The following is a 19,718-nucleotide window of genomic DNA, read 5'->3' on the forward strand; positions in this document are numbered from 1 at the left end:
TGCGGGGGATGAAACTGTGTTTCGACAAAAGTGCGGGGGATGAAACTGTGTTTCGACAAAAGTGCGGGGGATGAAACTGTGTTTCAACAAAAGTGGGGGTGGGGGATGAAACGTCCGCATGCCCCGCGGGTGATCCGCCCCTGGTGTAGGACGCTTCGCGGATGGAGGACCGATGATCAGAACACCGCCTTTACTGTATTCATTCATTAACAGGGACTCAGGAGCGCGCGTGCATGTGTTTGAAGGTGCGTTACGTCACGCGCCGCGTTGGCCTGGGCTGGAGATGAGAAGCGCTGAAGAACCAGTTCAGTTCAGTTCAGTTCAGTTCAGTTCCCCTCCACTGGGGCTGTTGTTGGAGAAAAGTTGTGGCGGTGGGTGGCTGGCCTGGGCTGCCCGAGTAAAAGTAGGCGTCTCTTGTTATTCTGTTTTTCTCCAGACATCCAGAGTTGACCAGGAGGATGTGTGTTCGAGTCTAAAGAAAGGACTGTGGTAGGGATTTGGGATTTAAACTGACTTTTTTTTCTTCTTCTTCTTCTTTTGTTAAAGCTTTGGCCGAAGAAGTGTTGCTCGGTAGACTGCACTCGGGTCGCCCCTTCCTCCTCCTTCTCCACCTCCACCACCTCCTCCTCCTCCTCTTGTTAGCTAGCTGGTTAGCCGGTTAGCTCCTTCTGCCATACTTCTGAGGAACAAGAGGGGGGAAAAAGTGGCTGGAGAAATGGCAGAAACCAAAATAATTTATCACATCGACGAAGAAGAGACGCCGTATTTGGTGAAGATTCCCATAGCGGCGGAAAAAATCACTTTGTTGGATTTCAAACAAGTGTTGAACAAACCAAACTACAAATTCTTCTTCAAGTCTATGGACCAGGACTTTGGGTGAGTGAGTGAGTGAGTGGGCTCTCTCTCTCTCTCTGTGTGTGTGTGTGTGTGTGTGTGCAGAGGATGGACCCGAGCTCGCCAAGCCCAGTGCTACAAAGTAACCAGAAAAACTTCTCTACTTTCTTTTATTATGATAGATAATAAGAGATACATTGTTGCTATAACAGGAAAGAAGGAAAAAAACCCAGTTTCAGGCTTTGTTTTCCAGGAAACACTGACAGTTTAACAGGGCATCGAGCTTTTATAGTGCATTGTTTCAAGGTAGCAAAGGATCAGGACAGAAAACTTCTCCACCTCCACTTTCAGGACAAATATGTGAATCTGAGCTGTGGGTCTGATCCAAACTCATTCCACGGTCTGATTAGCTAGATGTAGGTTATTTGTTTGGTTTAAATAGCACACCATAGTAACCAGTAAAGGACAAGCAGGATGCAGGCTGGAGAAAGAAAACACTGAATACTGACTCATTAAGTTTGTCGACTACATCTGTAAGAGGGGCGAGAAACTTTTGGGCAAGTCTCGCTCCTGATTTCAATTCCGCTCATGTGTGTCATTACGAATCCTCCTTTCCTTTTGAGAATGAATGCCAGAAGTCTGGGCTTTTTTAATGTATTTTTTTATTCATTCCTATCTCTATGGCTTCATGCAGTAGAGTAGACCTGTCAGAAATATCTATCACAAGCTCCAGAAGTAAATACGTCTCGAATTTAGTAGACTATCTGTGTTAACTAACGAGAGAGAACTTTCCGGAGTGAAGAAAAGTAGCCTGTTGTCCAAGAGTCACGCCTTGGGAAGATTTAATCCATTTATAAGTAAGGTTAGCAAGTATGGTTATTTATCAAGGACCATGTACAAAAAAACAAAATGAGAAAAGGTCCAGGGCGGCACGGTGGTGTAGTGCTTAGCGCTGGCGCCTCACAGCAAGAAGGTCCGGGTTCGAGCCCCGTGGCCGGCGAGGGCCTTCCTGTGCGGAGTTTGCATGTTCTCCCCGTGTCCACGTGGGTTTCCTCCGGGTGCTCCGGTTTCCCCCAAAGACATGCAGGTTAGGTTAACTGGTGGCTCTAAATTGAGCGTGAGTGTGAATGGTTGTCTGTGTCTACGTGTCAGCCCTGTGATGACCTGGCGACTTGTCCAGGGTGTACCCCGCCTTTCGCCCGTAGTCAGCTGGGATAGGCTCCAGCTTGCCTGCGACCCTGTAGAACAGGATAAAGCGGCTAGAGATAATGAGATGAGATGAATGAGAAAAGGTCCTTTGCAGTAGAAACTTATTTTCATTGCAGTTCCTGAGCAGGTAAACAGAGATAAATAATACATAAAAAGTACATTAAACTTACATATTAGTTAAGCAGAATAGTCTCCATTGTAGTAACAGTATCGGAGATTACATACCCTTACACCATGGCACGGTGGTGTAAGTGGTTAGCACGGTCGCCTCACAGCAAGAAGGTTCTGGGTTCAAGCCCAGTGGCCGGCGAGGGCCTTTCTGTGTGGAGTTTGCATGTTGTCTGCGTGGGTTTCCTCCGGGTGCTCCGGTTTCCCCCACAGTCCAAAGACATGCCCCAGGTTAATATGGGATGGCCTTGGGCTGAGGTGCCCTTGAGCGAGGCACCTAACTCCCAACTGCTCCCCGGGTGCTGTTAGCATGGCTGCCCACTGCTCTGGGTATGTGTGTGTGCGCTCATTGTGCATACGTTCACTGCTTCAGATGGGTTAAATGCAGAGAGGAAATTTCACAAGTGTGTGATGAATAAAGTTGTGCTTTCTTTCTTTTCTTTGTTAACATCCAGAAAGCACAAACCTATGATGCATATGAAGTCCACAACCCTGAAAAATACATTTAGGGATTTGATGTCACTATTCACTCAGCGTTTGTGGCAGCACATTGCGATGACCAGTTTAACTTATTTTTTTCTGTCCATCCAGAGATGATTGAAATTCAGGGTCGTTTTCATCTGTACATTAACAGACAGTAAGGAAGATCATCAACAATATATGTCCTGTGGCAAAGCTACTTTGAGACTACTTTAGACTACGCAGCTCCGTATCAGACGATGTAGGCTGTAAATATGAAAACTTTGCTCCATATAAGATAAAACTTGAATGCTGTTTAATGATATTAACGACACTTTTAAATATTTTTTCTGTATAGTCACTTTGTAGCCTACACCATGTCGCTCTTCAATTTCTACACCACCGTCTGGTATGATTGGCGAAGACCGATGTTGCCAATGGTTTTCAGTAAGGGGTTTTCACGTCTGTGTCTGCACTAGTAAGGACCTTTCCGTTAGGTACATAAAGAGTACCTGTGAGCATCCTTTGAACCCCAGGATGAAAATCGGGACACCCTGCAACCTTCATGGTAGACCGGAAGTGTACTGTTTGGGACGTGGATTAGTAGTGTATGGATAATAAGCCTTTAGTAAACATAGTTAGTTATTTCCTTTTAGTTGCCGACTGGTTGTTCTGTGGTGTCAAGTAGTGTGGGTCTTGTGTAAAACGTGTGTTATTGTTGAAGTGCAGAAATGCATAGATGGGCTGTAAGGTGATATGGCGGTGGTGGAGGGGAACGTAGAGAAGTAGGTTCTCTCTGATGCTGCTGTTTTGATTTGCTGTGCGTAGAGCCAGCTGTCAGCCTGCCTGTGTGTGGTAAAGAAGGGTTGGAGTGGGGTATGTGTGGTGTCGGGGGTGTAGTGGAGTTGGAGAGGGGCCATTTGCTGGGTGTCTGGGCAGAATCAACATGAAGAGTGAGACAGAGAAGGGCAGACAGAGAGAGAGAGAGAGAGTGTGAGAGAGAGAGTGCTGAAAGAATGGGGGATGGTTGCCGATGGTTGCCACTTTCATCTTGTCTCATTCTTAATGTATTTTCCGCAGCAATGTAGCCTTGGATTTGAGCAGGATCATTCTTCTCCTTCTCTCTTCGATGCATATCTCTGTTCCCACATTCTCTTGTGCTTCAGTCTATTTTTGCATCGCCGTATCTCGTAACCTAGAGTTACACAGTATACTGGAGTGCACTGAGCTCTGTGAGTATGAGTGATCAGAACTTTTTGTGACTAAGGGTGTATTCAGACCAGGATAGTTCGATAGTTCACTTGCTTTGGTCCGCACCAATTTTTTTTTTATTTTTTCATTTTGGTGCGGTTCGCTTTCACACTGTACATTTTAGTAAGCGGACCAAAATCTGTCAACAAAGCCACGCGCCCTGAGGTCGTTCAGCTATTGGTCAGAGACGACACGCGCACAAAGCGTTAAGTTCAAAAGTAGTCATGGAGGCTTTCCGTGCTGTTATTCTTTCTAATGTCATCAAAGCTATATGTTTTTTCCAGTTTTTACTGTTTTCACAATTGTGCGATTATTATGCTGTTGTACAAGTAATTTATCAACGACGACGACAAAGGGCAAGGCGGCTACGGAGGATAGCGCTGATGAGCGCACATCATGTTGTGACAGTTCTGGCTCTTCACGCAAGACGGAGGAGGTATGTGTCGGGATATTCGCCTTATCCATCGTAATAGATGAATTTCTTTTTTGCGTCGCTAGTACCGCCACTTTTTGAAAGAATGTCCCTGATTTTAATGTAGGTCTGACGGAGTTTCTTCACTTTTAGCCGACATTGTTCTGGGGAGCGCGTGAACCCCTTCTCCTTCATTTTCTCACTGAATACAGCAAACACGTCGGCATTTTTGTGTGTTCTCTCCAAAAGCTCAGATATGTGGACATCTGCCCATATATCCACAAGGGTACGCGTTTCTTCCTCGGCCCACGTTTGCCCCCTACTCATTTTTTGTACTCTGTAGTCTAGCCTACCACTGGTCTGAATGACTGAACGACTGTTGTAAGGTTCCCTTGACAACCGAAACAGTGTTTGCGCTTTGCGGTGGAGTGTCAAGACTCTGTTTCCCATAATGCTCGACAAACGACGGAAACTCCCGAGGTACAAAAAAGCAAAACTGTCGGATTAGGTCCGGTCTGCTTTCACACCTCCAAAAGATCCGCACCAGGGTTCCTTTGGTCCGGACCGAGTCCGACCTTGCAGCTCGGTCTCGGTCCGCTTGTTTGGTCCGGACCAGAGTTCGGTGGTTTGTATTCAGACCGACCCAAAAGGTCCGGACCAAGGGAAATTTGGTTCGTTTGGTCCGGACCAAACAACGTAGGTGTGAATACGCCATAAGATCAGGGGATATATTGAATGTCATTTTGTACAAAGGGTTCTTTCCTTTGTTGAGGAAATACTCTGTTTGTTTTTTTTGTAATGTTTGTTTCCCCCGTCCGAGAGTAACAATGTCTGAATGATATATTAAGAGAGTTTTTTTTTTTCTCAAGTGTTTCAGTATCTCATCTCATGTCATTATCTCTAGCCGCTTTATCCTTCTACAGGGTTGCAGGCAAGCTGGAGCCTATCCCAGCTGACTACGGGCGAAAGGCGGGGTACACCCTGGACAAGTCGCCAGGTCATCACAGGGCTGACACATATGCCGCTTTTCCACTACAAACGCAGCTGAGTTGGGCTGAGCCGTGCCGTGCTGAGTCGGGCTGAGTGGGGCTGTTGGAGTTGCATTTCGACTACAACCGCGCTGAACCGTGCTGGCTGGAAGTGGGTGGACACATTGGGTGGAGTTAGCGAAAGTGGGTGGACGTCACGTGATGTCGTTAAGCGGCGCAAACAGTGACATCAGTGATCTTTTAAGCGGTAGTCTCACGACCCGAATAGTAAACAATAAACATGTAGGACATGGAGTCGTTAGTGTTGCTGGTCTTGGTGCTGTGGCTTATTGTCACCGACAACGCGGACAGATACTGGCAAGAGCGTATAGATGAGGCGAGGCGCATAAGGCTTCAGAAATTCTCGTAATTCGTAATTCTTCTTCTTCCGGGTTTGCGGTGTTTACAGATCCCAGCGTGCTCGCGGGGCGTGTGTGGGCATGTGAGGACACTCCTCCTCACCAATCAGTGCACAGGCGAGTGTCTGGTCACGCCCCCAGCCTCACTCGGCACGGTTTGGCTCGCTTCAGCCCCACTCCAAAACGGTGCGAGTTTTAGGGGCTAAGCAGGGCTGAAACGAGCCGAGTCGTGCTGGTTTTTGGTAGTCGAAACGCGAGCCGTGTCGGGCTGAAGTGAGCTGAAGCGAGCTGAAGTGAGCTGAAAAAGGGCCAATAGACACAGACAACCATTCACACTCACATTCACACCTACGGTCAATTTAGAGTCACCAGTTAACCTAACCTGCATGTCTTTGGACTGTGGGGGAAACCGGAGCACCCGGAGGAAACCCACGCAGACACGGGGAGAACATGCAAACTCCACACAGAAAGGCCCTCGCCGGCCCCGGGGCTCGAACCCAGGACCTTCTTGCTGTGAGGCGACAGCGCTAACCACTACACCACCGTGCCGCCCGTGTTTCAGTATGTCCAAAGTTTTAAGACATGTCCCACAGTACCAGATAAGGCTCATTAGCAGGTTTTTTTTTTAAATAAAAAAAATAACCGATCACATCATTGTTGGTTTGAAGAATTCTATCATGCTATGTGAAACAGACTGTTGCAGATCCTGTTAGGCTGCAGCGCACGGGGAGGAATGTGGCATCAGCCTCGGTCTACAGCCTTATCTTCCTTTCAGACTAAACAGGATCATTTTTAAGTTGTTATAACACTTCAGATTTTAAAGCCATTAAACAATAACATCCTTAACGCTGCAATCATGCATTTGTTAATCAGCCCTCATGTGTCCATGATGAAAACAGTCTTGTTTGTGTGTGGGTGTGATTTTATTAGCACCAGGCTGAACACGATGTCACTGCGGTAATGTCTGGTTTCAATGTACATGCTTTCACACACTGATGCTCCTACTGAATAAAAGCCCACAGTGTGGTTTTATTCTTTATCACCGACATGCTCCATAACTCAAATATTAGTGATTGAAAAACTGGATGTCTTTAATGTAGCCAGACTAAAATAAACAGTGGCACAATGCCTCGACTCCTTCAAGTTATAGAAATCAACAATTCTCTTCTTGACAGCAAAAATAAATTTTTTTTAAATTCTAAATATGAACACAGTGCACATGCATGCATATATGTAATGGTGGGTACATTAATTTTGTGTACACTACCGTTCAAAAGTTTGGGGTCACTTTGAAATGTCCTTATTTTTGAAAGAAAAGCACTGTTCTTTTCAGTGAAGCTCACTTTAAACTAATCAGAAATGCACTCTATACATTGCTAATGTGGTAAATGACTATTCTAGCTGCAGATGTCTGGTTTTTGGTGCAATATCTCCATAGGTGTATAGAGGCCCATTTCCAGCAACTCTCACTCCAGTGTTCTAATGGTACAATGTGTTTGCTCATTGCCTCAGAAGGCTAATGGATGATTAGAAAACCCTTGTACAATCATGTTAGCACAGCTGAAAACAGTTGAGCTCTTTAGAGAAGCTATAAAACTGACCTTCCTTTGAGCAGATTGAGTTTCTGGAGCATCACATTTGTGGGGTCGATTAAATGCTCAAAATGGCCAGAAAAATGTCTCGACTATATCTACTATTCATTTTACAACTTATGGTGGGAAATAAAAGAGTGACTTTTCATGGAAAACACAAAATTGTGTGGTGCCTCTTTTCCACCAAATCAGTTCCAGGGCTGGTTCAGGGCCAGTGCTGGTGCTGGTTCACAACTCGTTCAACTTGCGAGCCAGCTGAGAACCAGTTTGCTTTTCTATCGCTCGCGGTGCTAAGGGAAGCCACGTCATTACGTCGCTGTATACATCAGTTACGTCGTTGTATACGTCATTACGTCGCTGTATACGTCAGTTACGTCGCTACGTTTGCATAAACCTTGGCGCGAATATCGAAGCAAAAACAACACGGAAGAAGCAACAGCAACAACAATAATAATAATGGCTGACTTCGCGTTTGTACAGCTGCTGCCTCTCGTCGCTTAAAAATGGCGATCTTTCGCGGTCTTGTTATTGTTGTTGGCCCAGCAGAGAGTTGGTGCTAGCCTGGAACCGGTTTTTCTGGCCCCAGAGCCAGTTCTTTGTCAGTGGAAACAGAAAACCCGGTTCCAAACTAAGCACTGGCCCCGAACCAGCCCTGGAACTGCTTTGGTGGAAAAGGGGCATGGGTGACCCCAAACTTTTGAATGGTAGTGTACATTGGTTTAGATAGATCTTTGTGTCCTAAAATAAAATCTTGTCCTATCAGCACAGAGTCGATGTACACGTCAATAATCCGATCATTATCTTATTTGAAAAGTTACCAGATTTTATATACATATATACACGGTTGTGGTCAGAAGTTTACATACATGAATGTTATCTTGGATATGAATGTCATGGCAGTATTTGGGCTTTCAGTAATTTCTTTGAACTGTTCTTTTTCTGGGGCAGAATGATTGTACAGCATACATCTTTAATTAAAAAAAGCACACTAGAATTTGGTGCACAAGTTTTTCTTTGGGTTTTCTAAAATCAACACAGGGTCAAAATTATACATACAGGGTCAAAAATTTACATAGGCACACTTAGATTATTAATTCAGAGGTGCTGAAACTTCCAAAATGTTTCTTATCTTGCCAAGGCCGAGGTCTCTTAACTTCCTGTTAGTGATCATGATTGGAGCAGCTGGTAGCTTCTCTGTGCCTTCATATAAAGGGTTTGTTTACAGCACTCATTGGATTGACCAACACAGTAAAATGGGAAAGTCCAAGGAGCTCAGTGCAGAGCTGAGAAAGGGGATCGTAGATATACACAACTCTGGAATGTCTCTTGGAGCCATTTCTAAACAACTGCAAATTCCAAGATCAGTTCAAACAATTGTATCCAAGTTACTGGGAGGTGTAGTCAGTTTGCCAAGCCACTTTGCTTCAAGAAAACCCAAACTGTCACCCTCAGCTGAAAGGACATTGGTTTGGATGGTCAGGAACAACCTGGGAACCACCATGGCACAGCCCTGCCACGAACTGGAAGCTGATGGATCACTGTCTACAGTTCAGATCACCATGGACTAAGAAGCTGCTATCCAAGAAATAACCCCCTGCTCCAAAATTGACACCTTCAAGCTTAACTAAAGGTTGAAGCTGACCACGTGGACAAAGAAAAAGCCTTCTGGAGGAAAGCTGCATGGTCAGATGATACAAAGATTGAGTTGTTTGGCCACAATGAGCACCATGTACAGAGGAACACTGTACCAGCTGGTGGTGGTGGTAGGATCATCATGCTCTGGGGCTGTTTTACTGCCAGTGGAACTGGTTCATTGCACAAAGTGGATGGAAAACCTCAGAATTCTTCAGCATAAACCATCAGAAACTTGAACTCGACTTGGGACGTACAACAGGACAATGAACCCAAACACGCATCAGAGCTGGTTGTGGAGGATAAAGCAGGCTAACATTTAAGCTTAAAACAAATCCTGACTTCAACCCTACTGAAAATATATGGACTGTGCTTATAAGTCGAGTCCATGGCAAGAAAAAAACAAATTGAATTGAACTCTACCAATTCTACCATGAAGAGTCGTGAAATATCCAACCAGAATTCTGCCAGAAGCTTGTTCATGGTAAACAAAAATGTTTGGTCAAGGGGAATCTTGTGAAGAGACATTTTACCCAAATATTAGGTGTGCTGTATGTATATTTTTGACCCTGTGTTGATTTTAGAAAACCCAAAGAAAATTAAAACTTGTGCACTAAATTCTTTTGTTTTTTTTAATTAAAGATGTATGCTGTTCATTCTGCCACAGAAAAAGAACAGTTCAAAGAAATTACTGAAAGTCCAAATATTGCCATGACATTCATGTCACTGTATGTAAACTTCTGACCACGTGTGTGTATGTGTTCATGTAGATAACAGGAATAGGTTTAAAGCTGTTATCAGTCCATTTATTGGGTGTCTGTCAGGTTTTATATCTAAATTGTTATGCTTTTATTTTCTACATTTGCATGTCAGCATTCATTCATATATTTATCTTCAGTAATCGCTTCATCCTGGTCAGGGCTGCAGAGAAGTCAATCTGAGGACCACAGGAACATGCCCTGGCTGGGATGTGGGGAAAACGCGCACATATTGCATGTGTTATAGGATTCTTATGCAGGTTTGGAAAAGTAGTAACATTTCAGAGATACGTTTTGAATAAGCATGGATAGTGGTTGCCTTATTGCTGGGAGAAGTGCGAATCCTGACCATGCCACAGCCCTTCATGGCTGGGAGTGTAGAGAAAGAAATTAGCCATGCTGTCTGGGTGTTGTGGTATGGCTTTACTTTCTCACCCTGTCAATCATAGTGACGCCAACCTAGGGCTGCAAGTACCAATTATTTTGCTACTTGATTAATCAATTAGTTGTATTTTTAAAAATACATTAAATACAAAAGATTTATTTAAAATTTTAATCAGCACTACTACAAAACTTTTTCCTAAGCAGGCTTAATTAAATAACAGTTGATTAATGACAATAAAACATTAGCTGATAGATGTCACTAATCTGTCACAGAATGAGAATATTCTCATGTATTCATGTCAACCAAACGAGACACTCCGATTAACGTAAGGCGACAGAATTATATTCATCGTTTACTGCTTATAACTTTTTTTTAATCGCCACACTTTCTGCAAATGTGTGTCTGTATTTCAAACTGTGATTTGTTGGAATTTCAAAAAGAAAAAATTCAAAGTACATACAAAACAAATGCCAGTTGCCTGTTTCGCTCACCAGAACTCTCTGTTGCTAAATTTATGGAATCAATTTTGTGCCAAAATGTTCATACAATACTTTTGAAATATCAAACAAAAACGACAAATCAAAATACAAAAAAAGAAAAGTCAATTTTTTTAGACTGTCAAACAAATTATTCATGTAATCGTGCAAAATATCAGTCTATTACTCTTCAGAAACCTTTTATTTTTGTTCCGCGTCTTTCTCAGTTTTGTTTGACGTAATTTATTTTGGTTGCGATTCCAGCTTTCTCGTTTGCGCTCCCTGACTTTTTGCTTGCAGTTTTGGCACAAACTTCACGTGTGGGTGGGCTGTCCAGGAACGCATTCCCATTGGCTAACTTGTGTTTGACTGACAACTACGCTCAGCCATTCCCTACTCAGATTTTGGCGGACTGTTTGACGAGTGACCGATCCATTGACGGTAAACAAGGATCGAGTGGACTTCAGTGGCGACTATGATATTGAATTAATTCAACAAAGTGTAAATTAAATATCATAGTCGCCACTGAAGTCCACTCGATCCTTGTTTACCATCAATGGATCGGTCACTCGTCAAACAGTCCGCCAGAATCCGAGTAGGGAATGGCTGCAACAGCCTCCGGGGAATCGCTGAGCGTAGCTGTCAGTCAAACACAAGTTAGCCAATGGGAATGCATTCCTGGACAGCCCACCCACACGGGAAGTTTGTGCCAAAACTGCAAGCAAAAAGTCAGGGAGCGCAAACGAGAAAGCTGGAATCACAACCAAAATAAATTACGTCAAACAAAACTGAGAAAGACGCGGAACAAAAATAAAAGGTTTCTGAAGAGTAATAGACTGATATTTTGCATGATTACACGAATAATTTGTTTGCCAGTCTAAAAAAATTGACTTTTTTTCTTTTTTTGTATTTTGATTTGTCATTTTTGTTTGATGTTTCAAAAGTATTGTATGAACATTCATCTCATCTCATTATCTCTAGCCGCTTTATCCTTCTACAGGGTCGCAGGCAAGCTGGAGCCTATCCCAGCTGACTACGGGCGAAAGGCGGGGTACACCCTGGACAAGTCGCCAGGTCATCACAGGGCTGACACACAGACACAGACAACCATTCACACCTACGGTCAATTTAGAGTCACCAGTTAACCTAACCTGCATGTCTTTGGACTGTGGGGGAAACCGGAGCACCCACGCGGACACGGGGAGAACATGCAAACTCCACACAGAAAGGCCCTCGCCGGCCCCGGGGCTCGAACCCAGGACCTTCTTGCTGTGAGGCGACAGCGCTAACCACTACACCACCGTGCCGCCCTGTATGAACATTTTGGCACAAAATTGATTCCATATAAATTCACTTTGCTTGCTGTGTGTGTGTGTGCGCGCGCGCGCGTGCGCTCGAGCAAATCATTTTCAGTATGTGGAATCAAATCTGGGTGGCACAGTGGTGTAGTGGTTAGCACTGTTGCCTCACAGCAAGAAGGTTCTGAGTTTGAGCCCAGTGGCCCATGGGGGCCTTTCTGTGTGGCGTTTGCATGTTCTCCCTGTGTCTGTGTGGGTTTCCTCCAGATGCTCTGGTTTCCCCCACAGTCCAAAGGCATGCGGTTAGGCTAATAGCCCTAACCCATAACTACGTCATTGCTTGTTTACCACAATGCATTGTGGGCGATAGCCGGGGTCAGCTCCGCTATATTGTTTACTTTTGCCTTTGTTAAACACTGCATTGTTCTGTCTAACTGGTTTTACCCATCCCTAAAGTGAATTGCTGTGTGCCTTACTGTGTCTCCACAACAAAGAGAACACCTCTTTGGAGCTTTTATCAGCTGTCAGTCAAGGAGAAGAGAAGAAAGAAATGGATGTTTTAATCCGCAACAAAAACCTTCGTACTGAATTGAAATGTGCAAGAGTTTGTAGCTTACATTTCTCTGGTAGGAAAAAGACATACTTAAAGTGCTGATGACACGTTTTTGACATCTTTGGCGATGTTTTATAACATAAAAAGTAATTCCCGATGATCCATATATTAATTCACGAAGGTGCCTATTTTACAAGTTATGATAAAAAACGCGGCTATTTGGGCAAATTTGACGGGGCTGCAGCACCCAGGAGACGAAAGAGGAGGAGGAGCTATATGACGTCAGCGAAAGAACCTTCCTCCTAACTTACCAGTTTGTTGTTGATGCGGCAGGTGTTCAGTTTGTCATTATTAGTATTATTACAGGGGCGCAGATACGTTTTTTGAACTGGGGGGGGACAAAAAACTGGGGGGGGACAAAGCTGCCAGCAAACCAACCCCAACCCCGATATGCCTGTCAAACTTGTTGTGGGTAACCACAGCAACCAAACTCGAGCTCGCAACCTGTGCAGTCTGCGCAGCTCAACCAACCAAATATCAGTCTTTGTTTTGTTTTATGTGAGTTGTTGCAACTATGTCTGTACTGCTGTGCACCTCAATAAACCGAATGGTAATTAGTCTTTTGATTTTTCTGTGAGGTTTGCCTTATGCAAAGAAAGACAGCATAGACGTTTTTTCCTCCCTATAAGTGGGGGGGACCGAACGAGGTGAATTTAAATCTGGGTGGGACGAATCCCACCCGTCCCACCCTCTATCTGCGCCCGTGTATTTTATATATATATATATATATATATATATATATATATATATATATATATATATATGTTATTATGCCTTCGCGTTGTGTTGCCGGCTTTTGCTCCAAAACCCACAAGGATGGGGTAAGTTTGTAAAGAGACCCAATTTATACCAGTGGCTATAAATGCCACCACAGGTTCTATGGGCAACTAGTGATACGGAAATCAGGGAAACAAACCAGGAGAATAAAAGTTAAGAAAATATTTTATTTTTACAAAGTCATCAATAAAAACATAATTAGAGCCAGATAAAAAAAAATACATAAACAGGCAAACCAGACAGCAGATGCAAAGTGCTACGTGCTTAATTAAATAAATCAGTCTGTGAGCAGAAGGTAATCGGATGAGTATACAAGTACTCAGCAAAATACTACGACCACACAAAAACACTGCAATTTATGGACTGAGACACCCTCATCCGCCAATTCATATGAAACGGCTTCAGGTGCACCTGTGACACCCAGCGCGGCTGAACCCTGCCCCCAGCGCTCCGCGCACCAGCCTACAAGTTTATTCAAGTTTCCCAGAGATCCCGAGGTGCATGCGAAGTGGGTGAAGCAAGTCAGGCGCACTCACCAACATCCGTCCTGTGCTCTGAACACTTCGATTTGGATTGTTTTGGCACCTTCCCAGCTTAAAAGAATCTCTTGGGTGTTCAGTTCAGCACAAACGTGTGTTACTACCATCAGCAGTGCTTACAGTGTTGCCAGATTGGGAGGTTTCCTGCCCAGTTGAGTGGTTTCAAGTGCATTTTGGTGGGTTTTGAACAGTATCTGGCAACACTGCCTACAGTATTCCGGCGACTCCTCCAAAGACAGTCCTCCTGTCAGAACATGTGTTGTGAAACGACATAAGATAAAGGTACGTAGAGCTATAGATTCTACATGATAATCATAAATGTAATCATAAAGTCGGCGTGATATCAGTCATGTATTTGCTTGTGAAAGCTTGCGGCTTTCATGTAACTGCCGCCTAGCAACGAGAGGCAAAGGGTAAAGAGGGTAGGCTATCATATGGCCCTTTTCCACTACCCTTTTTCAGCTCACTTCAGCTCGCTTCAGCTCACTTCAGCCCGACACGGCTCGCGTTTCGACTACCAAAAACCAGCACGACTTGGCTCGCTTCAGCCCTGCTTAGCCCCTAAAACTCGCACCGTTTTGGAGTGGGGCTGAAGCGAGCCAAGCCGTGCCGAGTGAGGTTGGGGGCGTGAGCAGACACTCCCCTGTGCACTGATTGGTGAGGAGGCGTGTCCTCACATGCCCACACACGCCCCGCGAGCGCGCTGGGATCTGTAAACACCGCAAACCCGGAAGGAGAATAATTATGAATTACGAGAATTTCTGAAGCCTTATGCGCCTCGCCTCATCTATACGCTCTTGCCAGTATCTGTTGGCGTTGTCGGTGACAACAAGCCACAGCACCAAGACCAGCAACACTAACGACACCATGTCCTCCATGTTTATTGTTTACTATTCGGGTCGTGAGACTACCGCTTAAAAGATCACTGAATCAGTGACATACAGAGCATCGTGGACGAGTTCGCGGAGCGCAAGGCTCGTCGTATGCCCTTCAAATAATGCGCGCAGTAGGCTATTGATGTTTTATTATGAGCCATGTACAGTATGTCGCCTAATGTTTTTTTGTTTCTGAGTTACATGTTCGTTTGAAGGACTTAATGTACAAAATAACATAGTTGCACCCCGTAGTGTTGAAATTGGTAAACACAGTGCATTCAGTGAGGTTTGCACCGCCCTCCTTTTATTTCTGACTCTTCCTGTCACCGTTGCGACCTCTGAGCGCTCATTCGTATGCCCTTCAAATAATGTGCGCAGTATAGGCTATTGATGTTTTATTATGAGCCATGTACAGTATCCTAATGTTTTTTGTTTCTGAGTTACATGTTCGTTTGAAGGACTTGATGTACTAAATAACATAGTTGCACCCGGTAGTGTTGAAATTGGTAAACACCGCAGTTGCGGACATTTTGTAGCCTAAAATGATGTTATGATAAGCTTTGATAAAGGGCCCGGTCATTTGCCCCGCCCCCGGCCCGGCTCTGACTTGTTCCGCCACTGTCACTGATGTCACTGTTTGCGCTGCTTAACGACATCACGTGACGTCCACCCACTTTCGCTAACTCCACCCAATGTGTCCACCCACTTCCAGCCAGCACGGTTCAGCGCGGTTGTAGTCGAAATGCAACTCCAACAGCCCCGCTCAGCCCGACTCAGCTCGACTCAGCACGGCACGGCTCAGCCGCGTTTGTAGTGGAAAAGCAGCATTAGATTCTATTCGGAAGAGATCAACACAATTCTAGACTCCCAGAAGAGGAAGAGCTAGCACTAGAGAGTTCACCGGCGTTTTCATGCGCCATTTCCATTGAGTAGAACCAGAGTAGAACAGCCAGTGAACCGCAGCGTGTTCTTCCGCTGACGTCACAACATGGCCGCGAGCCACGGACCCAGTTTTCTTGCGCTGTGCAATTAAAAGTTGGATATTTGCGTAACAACAGCTTCTTTTCACGTAATTATAACATAAATCTAACATGTTTGCCATGTTGTATAGTTTATTTAAGAAATTGCATAGAGTCATGTTCGTGTCATCAGCACTTTAAACTGTGACCCAGCAATATTTCCATGGTCTGCGGAATGGCCTTCGGTTATAGAAGATTATAACAATCGATGCTGTTCATCATCTGAAACTAGTGATATTTCAAAGCCTGTAAAACAAAGAAGCATTCTTCGGCCTTTGCCTCTCAACGTGCCGAAGCACTCGGCAGCCGAACGAGCCTGTCAGACCGATAAAACTCCCAAACCACCAAGGGTTCTCTTTCGGGTATGTATAATGTTCAGTGTACCTCACTAGCAGCATTTATTGAAGAAACTCCATTTATACTGAACATGACATGGGAGATCAGCGGGTTTCCAAAGATTTTTTTTGTAATGTTTCCTGATATCAAGTTTTATTTGATTAATCACTCATTTATAAATGTTTTGATGCTGTTCATCTGGACCCGGGATCACGAAGCAATCTTAGACTCAAGTCAATAGTTGATTTTTCATAATAGTTTCCCTTACTGCATCTGTAACTTTCATTGTGCTGGATCAAGATTAAGTACAAGGCTAAGATTTCATTAGAACAAAGCTTCTTAGGAAAATGGTAAGGAATAACTGAAGATTAAAAGAAACAAATTTCGACTTAAGTCTAAGGTTGTCTCGTGGTCCGGGGGGTGTTTAAAAAAAAAAAAAAACCTTCTTACCTTCTCACCAAGCTTAATTTGGATTCTGATTTTCCTGCTGTAAACCCTCGACATGTTATCCACCTCTTTAAATCACCAATTTCATTGTCTTCCACAACAGAGCACGTCAAAATTGCTCCTCTCACATAAAATTAATCTGACATCCACTATATCACTCAAGTGCTGACCCCAGCGAGCCTCCATAATGTATTGCGGTAAACAAGTGTTGAGGTAGGGCGGCACGGTGGTGTAGTGGTTAGCGCTGTCGTCTCACAGCAAGAAGGTCCGGGTTCGAGCCCCGTGGCCGGTGAGGGCCTTTCTGTGCAGAGTTTGCATGTTGTCCGCGTGGGTTTCCCCTACAGTCCAAAGACATGCAGTTTAGGCTAATTGGTGACTCTATAGGGGTGTTCACACGGCACATATTTGCATCGATGCTGCACCGGTGTATTTTGTTGCGATATATCTTACACCGGTGTAAATTTTGTGGAGCGTTCACACGTCACAACCCTGCTTACTAGAGAGAAGCGTGTTCGCACCGGTGCAGCCCCACTTGCGTTCACATGGCAGTTTTTGCGACCGTGCTATACGATAGTAATAATGCGGAAATGAAATATGCGCATGCGTGAAAATGTACTTCCTTTTCCCGGTTGTCATGGCATCACCAAGCGCTGGGAAAACAACGTGGATGAAGACACCAGTGTTGCCAGATACTGCTGACGTTTTCCAGCCCAAAATATGTTCAAATCCGCCAAAATGCACTTAAAACCGCCCAATCTGGCAACACTGGAAGACACGCAGTTCTGTTGTTGTTGACATTCGCCATTTTGGAAGCGCAAAATACCAGGATGCAAATTATGTAATGCCCGTATGTAATCAACTCTCCTCACGCATAGCGAGTCTACCCCTGTAGCGTTCAGACGTCCCATTTTATATCGGTGCTGCTCCGCAAACTAGCATTTACTCCGGAGTAAATTTCTTAAACCACCTCCTGAGCAGGGTTAGATTTGCACCGGTTTAAGCAGCTTTCAGGGGCTACACCGGTATAACTTTGTACCGTGTGAATGCTCTACCGGGGCAGCCCCGGTGCTACACCGGAGTAAAAGTTGCTGTGTGAACACCCCTTAAATTGACCGTAGGTGTGAATGTGAGTGTGAATGGTTGTCTGTGTCTATGTGTCAGCCCTGTGATGACCTGGCGACTTGTCCAGGGTGTACCGCGCCTTTCGCCCGTAGTCAGCTGGGATAGGCTCCAGCTTGCCTGCGACCCTGTAGGACAGGATAAAGCAGCTAGAGATAATGAGATGAGATGAGATGAGAAGTGTTGAGGTAGTTATGCTTGGGGGCTATTGGCTCCTCTAAATTGTCCATAGGTGTGAATGTGCGTGTGAATGGTTGAGAGGAGAAAACCTCTATAATAATTCAGTAGAAGGCATCGGGAAACCACTACTATGCCCATGTTTACATTAGACCGTATCAGCGGATCATCAGATTAACGTTTTTAAAACGATTAGCGTGCACACAGCAACACCAATACACGATTTGCGTGCACACAGCAATACCAATACACGGATACGCTCGGCTCCACAGGCATCCTGCGCTCCAAATCACACTGCCCTGAACAGCAAGTGCCCTCTGGAGGGTGCGCACTCTGGCCTTGCGCAGCTCACAGAGCACGCGAGTGAAGTGAACAAGCTGTGATTCGGGACTGAGCCGCTGTGTGTGTGATCCCAGCGCATATCACTTACCACTTGCAAGTGGAAGGATGGCAAGCCTAAAGACAATCATAACTACACAATGGGCAGTATTTGCATCAGTATTTGCAGTATTTTCATACTTTTATACTCTTTAATGAAAGGTGATACAAGGCGGAAGTCCGCGCCATTTTTCAGCAGTCGCGTCACATGACCAACGCCAGCGAATCAGGAAGGTGGATGTCACAGTGACGTTGTCCAATGACGACGCCAGCTAGAGCTCAGCACAGCGTATCCGCGTATTCTGAATGTTTACACAGCACTGGACCAGACACGATCTGGATTGAATACGTGGACGCTGGCAGATTCCCGCTTCCCGGCGTTTCCAGGCGGTTTAATGTAAACGGACAGTGCATCCGCGAAGAAAACGAGACAGATACGGTCTAATGTAAACGTAGCCTATAATTCTTCCCTAGAAACTTTGATGGCTGAAGCCGTCAGAGTGGACCAGCCATCAGGCAGAACACTGAAGAAGAAGAAGAATCTTAAAACTGGACTCTTTTTGAGATCAAGACTTGATGATAGTATATTGTGTATGCTATTGCTAAGAATAGTTTATCATTGCTACTGGTTTGGAAAAATAGGCTAGTTTAACTTCTTACCATCTAATTGATTCAAATAGTTGTGCTACTTCCTGCCCAACACTGGATTGTGTTTTGAAATCAGGAAACATTCATTTTGTAAACTAATTATTCTGTTGACACCATATTCATTTTCAACCGATCGAGTTGTCTGAGAAACTTTTCAGGAATTGATCAAAGTAGCATCAGATAATAGTTTCTGATAGACAAGGAAAGCTAGAAATACGATTATAAACGTATGATACGGCCAGAAAACCAACAAAGGTTGGAAAACTCAATGCAAAGCTGTTCGTATGGACGGTTCAAGAAGGGATCTCATGCTTCTACTGTTCCTCACATTCCTACAAATGAAGGATAATATCGTTTTCATTAAAACACGAGTTGTGTCATGAGGCCAGTAGGGTTGTGGAGAAAGTCATACTGTAGAGAAAGTCATTACTGTTTTTTTTCCCCCCCGATCTGCCATTTCACCACGTGTTTTGATGAAGTGATGTAGTGTACAGTGTGCTTCATAATACAGTTCAACAAATTGACAATTCATTGCCAACTATTTTTATTATGAGTTTTGGTGATTATTTGTTGCAGCCCTACACAAACCAATCACCCGTATAGCTCATGCATGCTGAAGAGGGCAGATGGCGCTTTCCTTGAAGAATGATGCATTACCCTGTGATGTTGCATGAGTCGCAGTTTGCATGATGCAGTGGCTGGATTCAAGTGTGTCTGAGGAAGCACGTGCTGGCGCATATCCTCCCCAGTTGGTAGCTGTTGTGGGATGGGGAGAGCTAGCTGGTGGGTGGGAATTGGCAAAATGACCAAATTGGTAAGGAAATAAGGAATAAAGCATGGAAGATCAGTTGTCAAAATAAAACTAATGTTTTAAATCTATCAATTTTAGACATTTATTTTCTGCATGAATGATGGCTCCCCAATGCACA

At 44.5% G+C, this 19,718-nt stretch overlaps 1 protein-coding gene across 1 annotated transcript in view; it reads left to right on the forward strand.

Annotated features, from left to right (window-relative positions):
• Positions 1-249: 249 nt before the first annotated feature.
• The window catches only part of dvl2 (dishevelled segment polarity protein 2), an 81,810-nt gene continuing 62,341 nt past the window's right edge, over positions 250-19,718 (forward strand). Inside the window, exons 1-2 of the mRNA XM_060920967.1 lie at positions 250-403; positions 547-876. Coding sequence (XP_060776950.1) covers positions 716-876 — 161 coding nt within the window. The 5' untranslated portion in view covers positions 250-403; positions 547-715. The remainder of the gene's footprint in view (positions 404-546; positions 877-19,718) is intronic.

The sequence above is a fragment of the Neoarius graeffei genome, chromosome 1, assembly GCF_027579695.1.
Source record: "Neoarius graeffei isolate fNeoGra1 chromosome 1, fNeoGra1.pri, whole genome shotgun sequence".
NCBI lineage: Eukaryota > Metazoa > Chordata > Actinopteri > Siluriformes > Ariidae > Neoarius > Neoarius graeffei.